At 40.4% G+C, this 13,563-nt stretch overlaps 1 protein-coding gene across 6 annotated transcripts in view; it reads left to right on the top strand.

Moving 5' to 3' along the window:
• Positions 1-13,563, top strand: part of NBEAL2 (neurobeachin like 2) — a 150,825-nt gene that overhangs the window by 51,360 nt on the left and 85,902 nt on the right. For 2 of the 6 annotated variants that reach the window (XM_074197752.1, XM_074197749.1), the window contains exon 1: positions 2,809-12,591. The exons of the other annotated variants lie outside the window; for them this stretch is intronic. In XM_074197752.1, coding sequence (XP_074053853.1) covers positions 12,523-12,591 — 69 coding nt within the window. In that variant the 5' untranslated portion in view covers positions 2,809-12,522. Of the gene's footprint in view, positions 1-2,808; positions 12,592-13,563 lie in introns of those variants that run through there. 6 annotated transcript variants of the gene reach the window in all.

Here is a 13,563-nt window from a genome sequence, read left to right as displayed (position 1 = left end):
TACTGCTTTTCGGGCACTTATCATTATATACACTGTGATTAGAGTTTTGTTAACAGTTCAGGGTGGGGGTTCCAGTTAGACTAGAGGTAATTGGGAATATGTGTGTTGGGGATACCAACCTTGGTTAGGGTGGGTTTGGGGTACATAATGCTGGGTACCAGATTTATAATGTGTCTTGTTTGGAGGTAGTTTTTTTGTATTCAAGGAGTACCATATTAGAGTGTATTCTGAGACTACTTTGTAGTAATGTATTTTTTTTTTTGTTATTTAGCTAGGATGTTATATGAACTACCTGTGCTACTGTATTAAAATGGAATTGGGAAATCCTAGTGCTGAGTAACCTGGTTGGGATATAATTATAGTTAACTGGAATGATTGTATGTTAGGGGCACCTGGTTAAGATATTGCTGGGGATGGGGGAGAGGGGAATCTCATTCCATCCTTCACCTATTGACTTTGGATGCCTGTTTGACTCAGGCTCTTCCTGCTCTTGGCAATGGTTTCCCTCCTCCTCTTATTGGTCATTCTTCCCTTCAAAGGGGGTTTAGATCTGTTTCTCAAAGACTTTACTCAGTAATAACTAGGACATGCTACATCGGACCCTCCTCTTTCTTCAGGGAGTTGACCTTCTTGAAAACTGGCAACTAACCAGTTTGTCTTTGATGCCATCTAGCTTATATTATCTGTCACCCCATTAGCTGAGGCTTGTTCCACTCCACTCAATTAAACTCTCTTCTCAACATCATTCTAAAACACTGCGGTCAGTTTTGCCCCCTTCTATTCTAAGAATCCCTTACTCAATTAACTAGAAAGACCCCTCTTCCAAAGGATCATAGAGGTAGAACTGGAAGGAAATTCAGAGGCCATTTAGTTCAACCCCTTCATTTTATAAATAATACAACTGAGGTTCAGTGATTTTTCCCAAGATCCCATAAACCAATCCATTTCCATTTACTCTGGGATATGCTAGAGCAAGCTGGATGATTATTATCTCTTCAGAATAAGCAAATCAGCAAATGCTGAAAATCAGAACTTGATTTAAGTTTTGTTGATAGTGTAGACTTGAGAAAGTGATAGGAAAATGTTATTAAGTCATATGAAACCTAAAAGTGTATCCTGCATACATTTTTCCTCCCAGAAAAACTGGTTGTTAAAAATTTGGCAACATGCTTCTGCCTCTACTTCAAATGAATTCATTTAAACTGACTTGTTGACCTCACTCCAATACCCACTTCACTTTATCCTGTTTTACCTAACTACTTCATCCCATTCTAATCCATTCTAAGCCATTCTGTTTGGTTCAACTCTCCTCCATAATAAATTGCTCCATTTAATTTTTTTTAGGGTTTTTTTTTTGCAAGGCAAATGGGGTTAAGTAGCTTGCCCAAGGCCACACAGCTAGGTAATTATTAAGTGTCTGAGACAGGACTTGAACCCAGCATTTAATTTTAATCTACCTCACTTCATCCCATTTTACTTTATTGAAAAATTTATAGTATGCCATCCCTATACTTTGGACTATACAATATTATATCATTCAGTAGAATATAAACTCATTGCAGGCAACAACTGTTTTTTGTTTTTTCTATCTTCAGCCAGAACCTGGCATAGTTCTTTGCATAGAATAACTTTTGGTATTGGGTTGAACTTAAAAGAAGAAGACATGGTTGGAAACTAGACTTTATGAGGGAATAGGGGAACTAGGGGATGGTACTGGTGGTTAAGAACAGTTATTGGGACCTTAGAAAACCTTCTGAGAGCTAAGAAAGGGTGATCAGAGTCAAACTGAGAGTAAATTAGATTCCATATACAGCTGAAGTTGAAGGGTAACAAAAGTCAAAGGGATGAGATAGGAAGTAAGATGGATAATTCAAGGCAATTCAGAAAAGCTGAGGATGTTAATCTAGTCACTACACCATAAGAAGAATTTTGTATTCCAGAATCAAGTATTCCAATCAACTCTTCAAAGAAGTTATAACTACCTAGAAAATGATAAGAGCATACTCTTTGCCTTGTCCCCACCACATTTGTGCTGCTATGGTGTACCATCTTAAAATGGAATTAGGAGATCCTATTGCCTCTGCCTATGAAAGCATAGTCTAGTTGGAAAGACATAATATGGATAAGGGAAAGAGAATAATACAGAAAAGATAGGGTTTTATGAGGTGGGAGAATTTAGTGTTGGGTTAACTTCCTGGAGGAGGGCAGGGCCAGAGATGGGTCTTGAAGGAACAGGAGAATTAGAAGAGATGGAGTAGAAGAGCCAGCACAAGCAGAGTCAGCAGTATGTTGTGGCAGTCAGCAAAGCCATTGTGGGCTGAATGAAGTCAGGCATCTTTGGAGGTAGCTTCTCTCATATTCAGCTTGATGAAACCTAAAGAATTATATTTTAATGCTCAGTACAGTATTTTTGGTTTTTTTGTTTGTTTGTTTTACCCAACACAGCTAGGTAATTATTAAGTGTCTGAGGCTGGATATGAACTCAGATCCTCCTGACTCCAGGGCCAGTGCTCTATCCATTGCTCCACCTAGCTACCCCTTGGCACCACATTTAAAACCCCCCCAATAATTCACTTTTTTATAATATAGGAGGTTTTTTTTTAGGGTTTTTTTGCTAGGCAATGGGGTTAAGTGGCTTGCCCAAGGCCAACACAGCTAGGTAATTATTAAGTGTCTGAGACCGGATTTGAACCCAGGTACTCCTGACTCCAGGGCCGGTGCTTTATCCACTACGCCACCTAGCTTCCCCGACTATAATATAGTTTTAAAACAGGTTTTACAAAGTTATTTTAGTTTAGTTTTTATCCACTGAGCCAATACTAAGCTATTTAAAAAATAATTTCTCTTATTTTATTGACACCTTTTGCTTTTGTACCACTTTGTGAACATTTCCCTTTTGCTTCCTCTACCCAACAAGCCAGACATGGTATCGTGGCTTAAAGGAGATGTTCTATTCCTCACCTGTGATCACTTACTTCCACAATTGTGGGAGGGAGTTGCATTATCTCAATTTTTCTCTAGGGTCATGCTTAACCAATTTAAATAATCTAATTTCATTTTCTTAATCTTCCTATTTATATTATCATAGTCATTGTCTGTTTTTTTCCCCTGGCTCACTTATTTCACTATGCCTCAATTTTGATGTCTTTCCATCCTTCTCTGTATTCTTTATAGTTGTTTTTATGGTATAATTAGATCCAGACACTGTGATTTGTTTTCTTGCACTCCCCTCACCTCCCCATCGACTTAATTTGTAATATTTGCTATCATATGAAATACTGCTAGGAATATTTTGTTATATCTGGAAACTTTCTGTCTTTGACTTCTTTGCAGTATTTCCTAGCAGTGTGATCTGAGTCTAAGGATAAAGACAATATAGTTCCCAGTTCCCTCTAACTTTTTTTCCCTAACATAATTCCTGATTTTTTTTTTTTAGGTTTTTTTTGCAAGGCAAATGGGGTTAAGTGGCTTGCCCAAGGCCACACAGCTAGGTAATTATTAAGTGTCTGAGACTGGATTTGAACCCAGGTACTCCTGACTCCAAGGCCAGTGCTTTATCCACTATGCCACCTAGCCGTCCCAATTCCTGATTATTTTAAAGAAGGGTTACTTACACCAATTCACAGCTCCATCAACAGTGTATTAGTATGGGCTCCAAATTTCAGAAAGGACATTGAAAAATCAGAAAACATCCTGAGGAGAACAGACAGAATGAGATTAGAAGTCTCGTAGGTGATGTAATAACTCTGTTACATAGAAGAAGCATTAGGCTTGTTCTATCTAGTCTCAGAGTACAGTACTATGAGCCCTGTGTAGACTTTTCAAAGAAGAAAATTTAGATTTGATTAGGGAAAATTTCCCAACAATTAAAAGTTATAAAGGAGAGCTACCTTGGGTAAAACTACGTTCCCCTTCACTGGAAGTATTTAAGCAATGTTTGGCTGTGTGTATGCTATAGTTAGGATTCCTTTTTGAGGATAGGTCAAACTTACATGCCTGCTGAGGACACTTTCAACTCTGAAATTCTATGATTCTGTAGGAGGAAAGGCATTTCAGAGTGAGATAAATGACATGAAGCAAGGTGCAGAAGTAGAGAAAAGTCAGGTGGTATATTTGGGGGAGAAAAATGATGAGATTGGTTAATCTGGGAAAGAGAATAGAGTCTTATCCTTGCCTTACCTCCCTTTCCCCCCAGTGACCAATGGAAAATTTCCTATCTTGGAAATTCTTTTCTTATCTTCCATTCTTGTTAGCTCAGATATAACTTTCGGGTTGATAAATTTATTGATTTGCCATTGGAGGTCAGTTGTTCTGCTCCTGGAAGCCTTTGAGATCAAAAGGATCAAAGAGAGCAGCTAGGTGGTGCAGTGGATAGAGCACCAGTCAGGAGGTCTTGAGTTCAGTCTAACTGTAGACACTTAATAATTACCTACCTGTATGACCTTGGGCAAGTCACTTAGCTCCATTGCTTTGTAACCTCCCCCCCCCCAATAAAAAGGATCAAAGGATACAGGGGACATTCCCTATGTGGCTCCATTCCTTAAGGTAATGACACCTCTAGAATATAATTATACTAAAATGGCTTTGTGATGTTGGGCAAATTGTTTAGCCCTCTATAACCTTATTTCTTCATCTGTAAAATGAGGAAGTTGAAGTAGTTGATCAACACAATGTTTCAGCACTGATTGGGTTCATAAATCTTTGACATTCAAAGGAATGGAATTGTCATAGGAATCAAACCTGAGGTTGAGGTCTCATCTAGGGCTTGACCCTGGGTACTTTGTTGTTTGCTATGACTTTCTGATCAGGTTCAGTGTTCCATCTATGATTAGATTTAGGGTTTAGCCTATTTCTGGGGAATGGATCAGTATGTGTCAGAACAACAAGTTTTAGGGCTTGGATGATCATTTAATGCAGTCAGATTGAGGAAGTAACTTGTCCAGAGTCATACTGGTAGTAAGTAGCAGAGGTGAGGTCTGAACCAACATCTACTCTAACTCCAAATCAATATCTTCATACTTCCTCAACTTGGATTAGGGTCAAGTTAGTCTGACAATAAAAAATTTTTCATACGTATATGTGGAATTAGTTGCTTGCAGCCCATGACTTAGACCTCATTATTCCTATCCATAGCCAGATATTGCCACTTATTCATATAATTCAGAAGTAAAAGACTAAGGGATATGTGATCTCTTAGAGATCATCACTTAGATGAGTGGATAGCTTTATCAGGAGTGAAGAGAAGTAATATGTAATGAGGTTAGAAAGGTAGAGTGGGGCCAGATTGTGATTAGCTTTAAATGCTAAAAAAAAGGAGTTTCCATTTTATCTAAAGTCAATAGGAAATCACCAGATTTTTTTGAGTATGAGAGTGCTGTAGTCAGACCTGTGCTTTAGGACTATCATTTCAGTAATTTAGTTGGAGGATGAATTGAAGAGGGGAGGACAGTTAGGAAGCTATTTCAAATTTAAAAGTGATAAAGGTCTTAACTGGGATGATAGTCCTGAGATTTAAGAAGAAAGAATATTTGTGGTAAATGTTGTGGAGGTAAGAAATGACAAAATTTGGCAAATTATTAGATATAGTGGGTGAGGGAAATGAGAAGTCAAGGATGACACTGAGTATGTGAACCTCAAATAATATTTCTGGTAAGTTATAATGTAGTCTTCATTTGAAGATCTGCATTGACAGAGAGCTCTCCATCTTAGGAGTTAGAATAACTGGAAAGCAGGAGTGAGAAGGGAAGGCATCAGCATCATTGTGTAATGATAATGACAATAATGATATTAATAATAATCATTGGTAGAGTTCCAGTTTTGGAAGGTTTTCTTCTCTCCAAAGTACCCAATCAAAAAAATCATTTCTTTTTAACCTTTATTTTAAGATCTCCAGGGAAAAAAGAAAATGCTTCTTTTTGAAATGACTCTTTGCTCTACTTTTAAAAAGATTTTCCTTACGTCAAACCAAAATCTACCTTTCTCCATTTCTATACATTTTTTTCTTATTTTACCTTCCAGGACCAAGTAGCTTGTGGTTTTTCAAATTGTAAACTTTCAGAACTGAGAGGTAGTAAGGCAAATCAAAACATACTTTCACTTGTATCACCACTTTCTTTCACATCATCATGGAGGTAGCCCAGGACTCTGAACCAAGGAGCCTTAGGAATAGCAGTGCTGTCCAGATGACTTGCCTTGGCTTTTTTTTTTTTTTTTTTTTTTTTTTTTAGTTTTTGCAAGGCAATGGGGTTAAGTAGCTTGCCTAAGGCTACACGGCTAGGTAATTAGTAAGTGTCTGAGGTCGGATTTGAACCCAGGTACTCCTGACTCCAAGGCCAGTGCTCTATTCACTGCGCCACCTAGCCGCCCTTGCCTTGGCTTTCATTCCAGGCTCAAAGCTATAATTCAAGGGAGCAATCATTGTACAAGAAGGACCCTCTTCCTCACTACCACCAACACTAACTGCTGATCAAATAGTATCATTGGACAGATAAGCCCAAGGGCCACTGGGAATGGCAGCCCCCTTTCAGACCACCATTCTTGCTGCTAGCCCAGACTTCCACAACCTTCAAGCCTAGAAACCCCTATGAAGAGGAAACCTGGCAACTGCTTCCTGGTCCCCACAAATGGTCCAAAATCAAAAACGTGATTGTATCAATGGAAACAGCATTGAAGAGAGGATACATAACCTAGTTTATCCCTACACTCTAAGGATCATGGAACCATTCCATCTGAGTTACCGTTAAAACCTTTTATGTATATTGTCTTTCCCATTAGATTTTCAGCTTTTTGAGAAAAGGGACTAACTTGCTCTTCTGGATTCCTAGCCCTTAGTAAAGTTCTTTGCACATAGTAAGAGTTAATAACTGTATTCATTCATTTATTTATTGTGGCATTTCAGAGCTAGAATATACCTTAAAACAAAGAGTGGTATATTTTATCCTGGGCTCTTTTTCCTCTTCCCTGCATACCTTCTCATCAATCTCATCAACTCCCAAGGGTTCAATTATTATCTCTATGCATATGCCTCCAAGATTTCTATATTCAGTTCTGCTTATTCAACATTTCTACTGGGATGTTTCATAGGTAGCTCAAATGGAGCTAGACTAAAATTGAATTCATTCATTCTTCCCAAAGCCTACCTCTCCTCTGAACTTCCCCATTTTTATCAATGGCACCATTGTCCTTGAGATTAAATGAAATGGTATGAGTAAAGTACTTTACCAACTTTAAAGAAAGATTTCATTTAATTTGAATTTTACAATTTTTCCCCAACCTTGCTTCCCTCCCCCACCTATTAGTCTTTACATTGTTTCCATGGTATACATTGATCTAAGTTGAATGTGATGAGAGAGAACTTTACAAATTTTAAAGTGATACATAAATGTTATTGTTATTATTATCCTTCTCCTTTCAGTAACCCAGGCTCCAAAGCTTGTTGTATCTATCCTCCTTCCACACCATTTCCTACATTTATCTCCTCTCCACTCACAGTCTCTACCTTCCTAACCTCTCTGCAATAGTATCATCCTCTTTGACTGTTTCTGCTTCCAGGCTCTCTCCTCTTCTCAAGATATCCTCTACACCTGCCAAATGGATATTCCAAAAATACAAATCTGTTTATTTTATCCCCTATTCAGATGATTTTACTGCCTCTAATATAAAATGCCAGAACTCTTAGTTCAGTTTTTAATGCACTTTTTTGGTGCAAACTAGTCTACTAGATGTTCTCCATTTATACAACTTTTATACAGCTGTATCTCCATTTCTGAAATACACTTCTTCCTTCCTGCTACATCTTCTTCCAAGACACTTTTTTTCATCATTCCTTTTTTCCTTCTCTCCCTTTCCCCAACAATTTTTTTTACTTAATCCTTTAAATACAGAAGGTTCCTGTAAAAAACAGAATATCAAAATTAGAAGGGCCCTCGGAATGTAGAATATCAGAACAAGAAATGGTTTAAAAATTCTAGCACTCGACCCTCTAATTTTATACTTATGGAAATTGAGTCTGGGAGTGGGGAAGAGCATGATTTGACAAGGACACATTGGCTATTGAGCTCAATAGTATGACGAAAGACCTGTCTAGGACTCTTTCCACTATCCCACGATGCCTCATACTGACCAGACAGGAAATCAGGGTGGAGAGATGATGATGTGGTATGCAGATTACCTCCTGGTTTCTCTCTAGGGTTCATTGATGAGCATGTGACAGGATTTTGGGGGTAGAGTGGGTAAGTGGTGTTGGCCCAAGGTGATCCCAGTGGAAGCAGGTATATCTCAGTGCTTGGGGGGCAACCAAGGAAGGTGGAGCAAGCCAGTCAATGTGCTGAGGAAATTGGATTAGGATACTAAAGGCGTAGAACCCAGCTACCTCACCCAGGTACCAGTCCCACCCATTGACTCATGCTTGAGCTGTCAGACAGGCCAGATGACAGCTTGGAAGGTGATAGAGGTGTTTTGGGTGAGGGTGTCCATACCTATGTGCACACAATTGTATGTATGTATGTTTACATGTGTATGTATCATATGCATCATGTGAACAAGAGGCCACACAGTATAAGAAAAAGAACTTTAACTTAGAGTGAGGAGGTCTGGGTCTGCCTTCAGTAGTTATCAGTGTGATCTTGACTGAGTCTGTTTCTTCCTGGGTCCCTTGTCTGTTATCTGGGAAAGAAGGGAGTTGGGCTAGAATAAGGAGTTTTTTTTTTGCAAGGCAATGGGATTAAATGGCTTGCCCAAGGCCACACAGCTAGGTAATTATTAAGTGTCTGAGGCTAGATTTGAACTCAGGTACTCCTGACTCCAGGACCGGTGCTCTATCCACTGTGCTACCTAGCTGTCCCAAATAAAGAGTTCTTAACCTTTTTTGTTTGTCACAGATTCCTTTGGTGAATCTTATGGACTCCTGAGTCACATTTTAAAATAATTGAAGGAAATGATACATTTCACTTAGAGATCAATGAAAATAACTTTTTTGTTGTTCATCCACAGATTGTAGACCTTCTGAAATTTATCAATGGATGGATGCCACCAGGGTCTTTGAACTCCAAGTTAAGAATGCTTGAACTGGGTGATCTCTAGGATCCCTTCCAACTCTAGACCTAACCTTTTCTGAGTCTCTTTTTCTTTATTTACAAAATGGCAATTATGTACATTACCAACCTCACAAACTTTGCAATGTTTCTGAGCCTGAATTATCCTTTATCTCACTCGGATTGGAAAGTCAGTGGCTACTTATAGTCCCAGGTTCACTACTGATCTGCATGACCTGGAATGATTCACCTCTCTTTGGGCTATCTGGTGGCCCTTTCCCACCTCCCCCCCCCACTCTGTTCCTGGAGGGCTCCCCATGATGGTGGAGCCATGATTGACTTTAGCTGTACTGGAGCTGAGAACTTCCAAGTTCAAGTGATTCACCAGCCTCAGCCTTTCCAGGAGAGAGAATTATAGGCATGGACCAACACACTCAATCAGGGAAGTAACTTGTCAATATGGTGTAATGGAAAGGAGTTCTGAGCCTAGGATCAGGAAACCTGAGTTTTTTCCCCTGATTTGACACTTCCTAGCTGTGAGATGTTGGACAATTCCTTTCCCCACACTAGGTTTCTTCACCTGTAAAATAGAGATGAAACTTGTCTCACAGGGTTGTTGTCAGGAAAGCAGAGTACTGCAAAACAGCAGTCATTCATATTATGAGTATTTAGGGAGACAGTCTGTCTATATGTTGATATGTAATAAGTCATGGATGCATGTAAATGTATGGGGCCATGTGTGCTGGTTTTGGGTGAATGTGCAAGATTGCTGGTGCAGGTCTCTGTTATCCCAACTCTGAATTACAGGAGAAAGTAACTTTGTTGGACATGGATGTTTTTCTGGATCATGGAGCTACTAACTTTTCCCTGTTCTTTGTTGGTTTATGGGGAAATTCAGCTTTTGAGGAAAGTTGGTTTTATGGTGGTTAAGACTTATGAGACTTATGAGAGGTAAGGGAAAAGATGTTTTCTTTTCCCATGACTGGAGGGAAGTGGGGAGCAGTTGCAACCCTTTTGGGAGGAGAGAGGAAGGTAAGAGAAGCATCTTTGAGATCATGGGAAGAATGTTGGGTTTCACTTCTAAATTAGTTGACTGTTTGACCTTAGGCAATTCACTTCCTTGGGGGGGGGCTATAGTGTCCTCCTTAAAATGAAGTAGTTAGACTAATAATATCTCAGATTATTTAGTGCTCTGAGGCTTGCAAAATATTTATAAATATTATTTCATTTTTATTCTTGCAGTTACTTTGAGGTAGGCATTTTACAGATGAAGAAACTGAGACTGATAGGTGTTAAGTGACTTGCCCAGTATCACATGAGGTAGTGTCTGAGGCTGAATTTGAACTCAGTTCTTCTTGATTCCAGGACCAGCAGTGTATCCATTCTGTCCTTTCTAGCCCAAAGAGGCTATGTTCTTGCAGGCATGACATTTTTTCTTTTCTTTTCTTTTTTCCAAATTATTTATTTATTTATTTTTGAATTTTACAATTTTCCCCAATCTCACTTCTCCCCCCGCCAGAAGGCAGTCTATTAGTCTTTACATTGTTTTCATGCTGTACATTGATCTAAATTGAATGTGATGAGACAGAAATTATATCCTTAAGAAAAAAAATAAAATATAAGAGATAGCAAGATTACATAATAAGATAACTTTTAAAAAATTTAGTCTATGTTCAAACTCCACAATTCTTTCTCTGGATATAGATGGTATTCTCCATCACAGATACATGATTGTTGTACTGATGGAATGAGCAAGTCCATCAAGGTTGAACATCACCCCCATATTGCTGTTAGGGTGTACAATGTTCTTTTGGTTCTGCTCATCTCACTCAGCATCAGTTCATGCAAATCCTTCCAGGCTTCTCTGAATTCCCATCCCTCCTGGTTTCTAATAGAACAATAGTGTTCCATCACACACATATACCACAGTTTGTTCAGCCATTCCCCAATTGATGGACATTCACTCAGTTTTCAATTTTTTGCTACCACAAACAGAGCTACTATGAATATTTTTGTACATGATGTTTTTACCCTTTTTCGTGATCTTTTCAGGGTATAGACCCAGTAGTGGTAAAGGCATGACATTTAAAGCAAAAATAGACACTGTATCTGGGGAAAATTAATACCTAGAAATGATGACTTTGGAAAGCTTTGCAAACATAGGAGTGTTCTCTATTCCCCATTCTTGCTGAGGGGCACTTTCACTTGGCTATCCTGGTTTCCTCCCATCTCATAAATGCTACTCTTTCCATTCCTCAGTTAAAGACATCACCATCAATGCACATCCTGTGGCTACTCCTTCTCAGGCTCATTCTGTCTTCCCTCCAGTCATCCTTCCACCTCAGAAAACCATAGAATGTCAGAACTGTTGTTGTTTAGTTGTATCTGACTCTTTGTGACCCCATTTTTTTTTTTTTTTGGCAAAGTTACCAGAGTGGTTTGCCATTTTTTTCTCAAACTCATTTTACAGATGAGAAAACTGAGACAAACAGGGTTAAATGACTGCCTAAGGTCAAACAAATAGTGAGTGTCAGAGGGTGGATTTGAACTTAGGTTTTCCTGACTCCAGGTCCAGTGCTCTGTGCATTGCACCACACCACCTAGCTGGGAGGGACTTAAAAATCAAAGAATCACATGGAGAGATGAAGGGAATTTACAGACCATCTAATCCAACTCCCACATTTTATGGTGGAGAAAACTGGGACCAAGAGAAGTTGAACGAGTCTAGGTTCACCTAGGTAGTCCATGGCAGAGATAGGATTTGAACCCAGTTCCCTTCAAGCACTGAACTGTATTGCCTCTCTTGAAAGCTTACCTGGCTCACCTTCCTCATTTTAGAGCTGAGTCAGTTAAGTTCATTGATTCGCTCAATACTACACAGTCAACAGCTGAGGTGGCCTTCTTAGAGGACAAAGGACAAACAACAACAGTAATAACAGCTGAGATGAGATGGAACCTGTCTCTTACTAACCCACCACACTGCCTCCTTCCACATTTTCACCCTTCTTGAAGTCCTCTCCTCAACCCATAAATACTTTCCATTACCTATGACTCCCTCTAAAGACCCTGAGATGGTCAGGAAGCTTATAACTCCCTCCCACATAAACCCCCAGATAAGGCAATGTAGAGCACATTGGGAAAAGGGAAAGGGAAGGAAGAGGGCACCTCTTGAGCTTCACTGTTTGGTGAGGCCCGTTCCTAAGTGCACCCCCTTCCCTCCTCCCCATCCCCTGCGGTCTGGGGCCCCAGCCCCCTCCCCCAGAGAGGAAGCTGACTCTCTCCCCAACCCTGACTCTGCGTTTCCTGCCACCAGCCCGGTGAGGGCGGGGGTAGGTGGGGGGGTGTTGGTAGTGGGGATGTGAGGCCTGCATGTGTGAGACTTGCTTCCCCTTTGCACAAGACTTGATCAGCTCTTAGAACCAGGACCCCACTCTCCCATTCTTCTCGCCCTCCTTTTCTGGCTCCCACCCCAGAGCTTAGCCTCTGCCTCATGGATGCTTCACAGAGCTACAGGTGCTCACCCCACTCCATGGAGCCGGACTGGGGGATGGGGGTTCAGGTAACTCTGGGGACAGCAGCAAAGATAGGGAACTTGGTGGACAGAAGATGCTGAGGTCTGCAGAAGGGGATGGGTCCTAGGGGTCTTCGTGCTCAGGGGTTCAGATAGAGGGTAGAATTCTGAGAGACCTGGAGTGTCATTGAGCCATCACCACCAGCTTGGACTCTTGTCAGTGTGTGGGAGCTGCCTGGGGAAATGAAAAAAAGTAGCCTTAAAGGGGAGGCGGGTGCTCCTTTGGGGGGAGGAAGGGGGACCCAGTGTTTCTTTAGTGTCTGCTTTGGTGGGTGTATGTCTATATACTTGAGAACCTGTGCCTATGTCTGTCTGTGTAAATGTGTCTGTGTACATCTCTATGCTTGAGTGAATTTCTTTGAGGGAAACTTGCCTGCAAGGATCTGGGCTTTTATGGGTGTCTATTTGTCCCCATGTGTGGATCAATGCTGTGACTATGCCTCTGTCCATGTTATATGGACAGGTGTCTCTCTGTATCTCCGAGGAAGATATTGCTTGTGGGCTATATATGTATGTATTTCATTTCAAAGAACTCATAAAGTTTCAGAGGGTGAAGGGGACTTAGGAACCACTGAGTCCAACCCCTCCTTTTACAAAGGAGGAAACTAAAGCCAGGAGAGGAAGCACATACACCACCTGCTCCTTCCCAATCGCAAAGTCGAGCCGAGTTGTGCAAGGGAGGCCAGGGGGCCATCACCACAATCTGCCACGATGGCAGACGCCCTGGCAAGGGTTCATGGAGGCATCCATATTAACAGATGTGTAAACTCAGACTTATGTATATGATCTCCAAGTATTGCTGTGTAGAGTGGAGAAATTCAGTATCATCCTCAGTTGACTTTCTTATAGCTCTCCAAAGTTTGCCAAATGGAGCTTGGGATCAAACATTAAGAGTTTTTAGAGACTGGTCATCTCTCAAAATGTAGTTCTTCCCTTCTCAAAGTGTGGGACCCTTATCCT

Source organism: Macrotis lagotis, chromosome 8, assembly GCF_037893015.1.
Source record: "Macrotis lagotis isolate mMagLag1 chromosome 8, bilby.v1.9.chrom.fasta, whole genome shotgun sequence".
Lineage (NCBI taxonomy): Eukaryota > Metazoa > Chordata > Mammalia > Peramelemorphia > Peramelidae > Macrotis > Macrotis lagotis.
The sequence above is the reverse complement of the archived record's forward strand: the minus strand, read 5'-3'. Positions and strand labels throughout refer to the sequence as shown.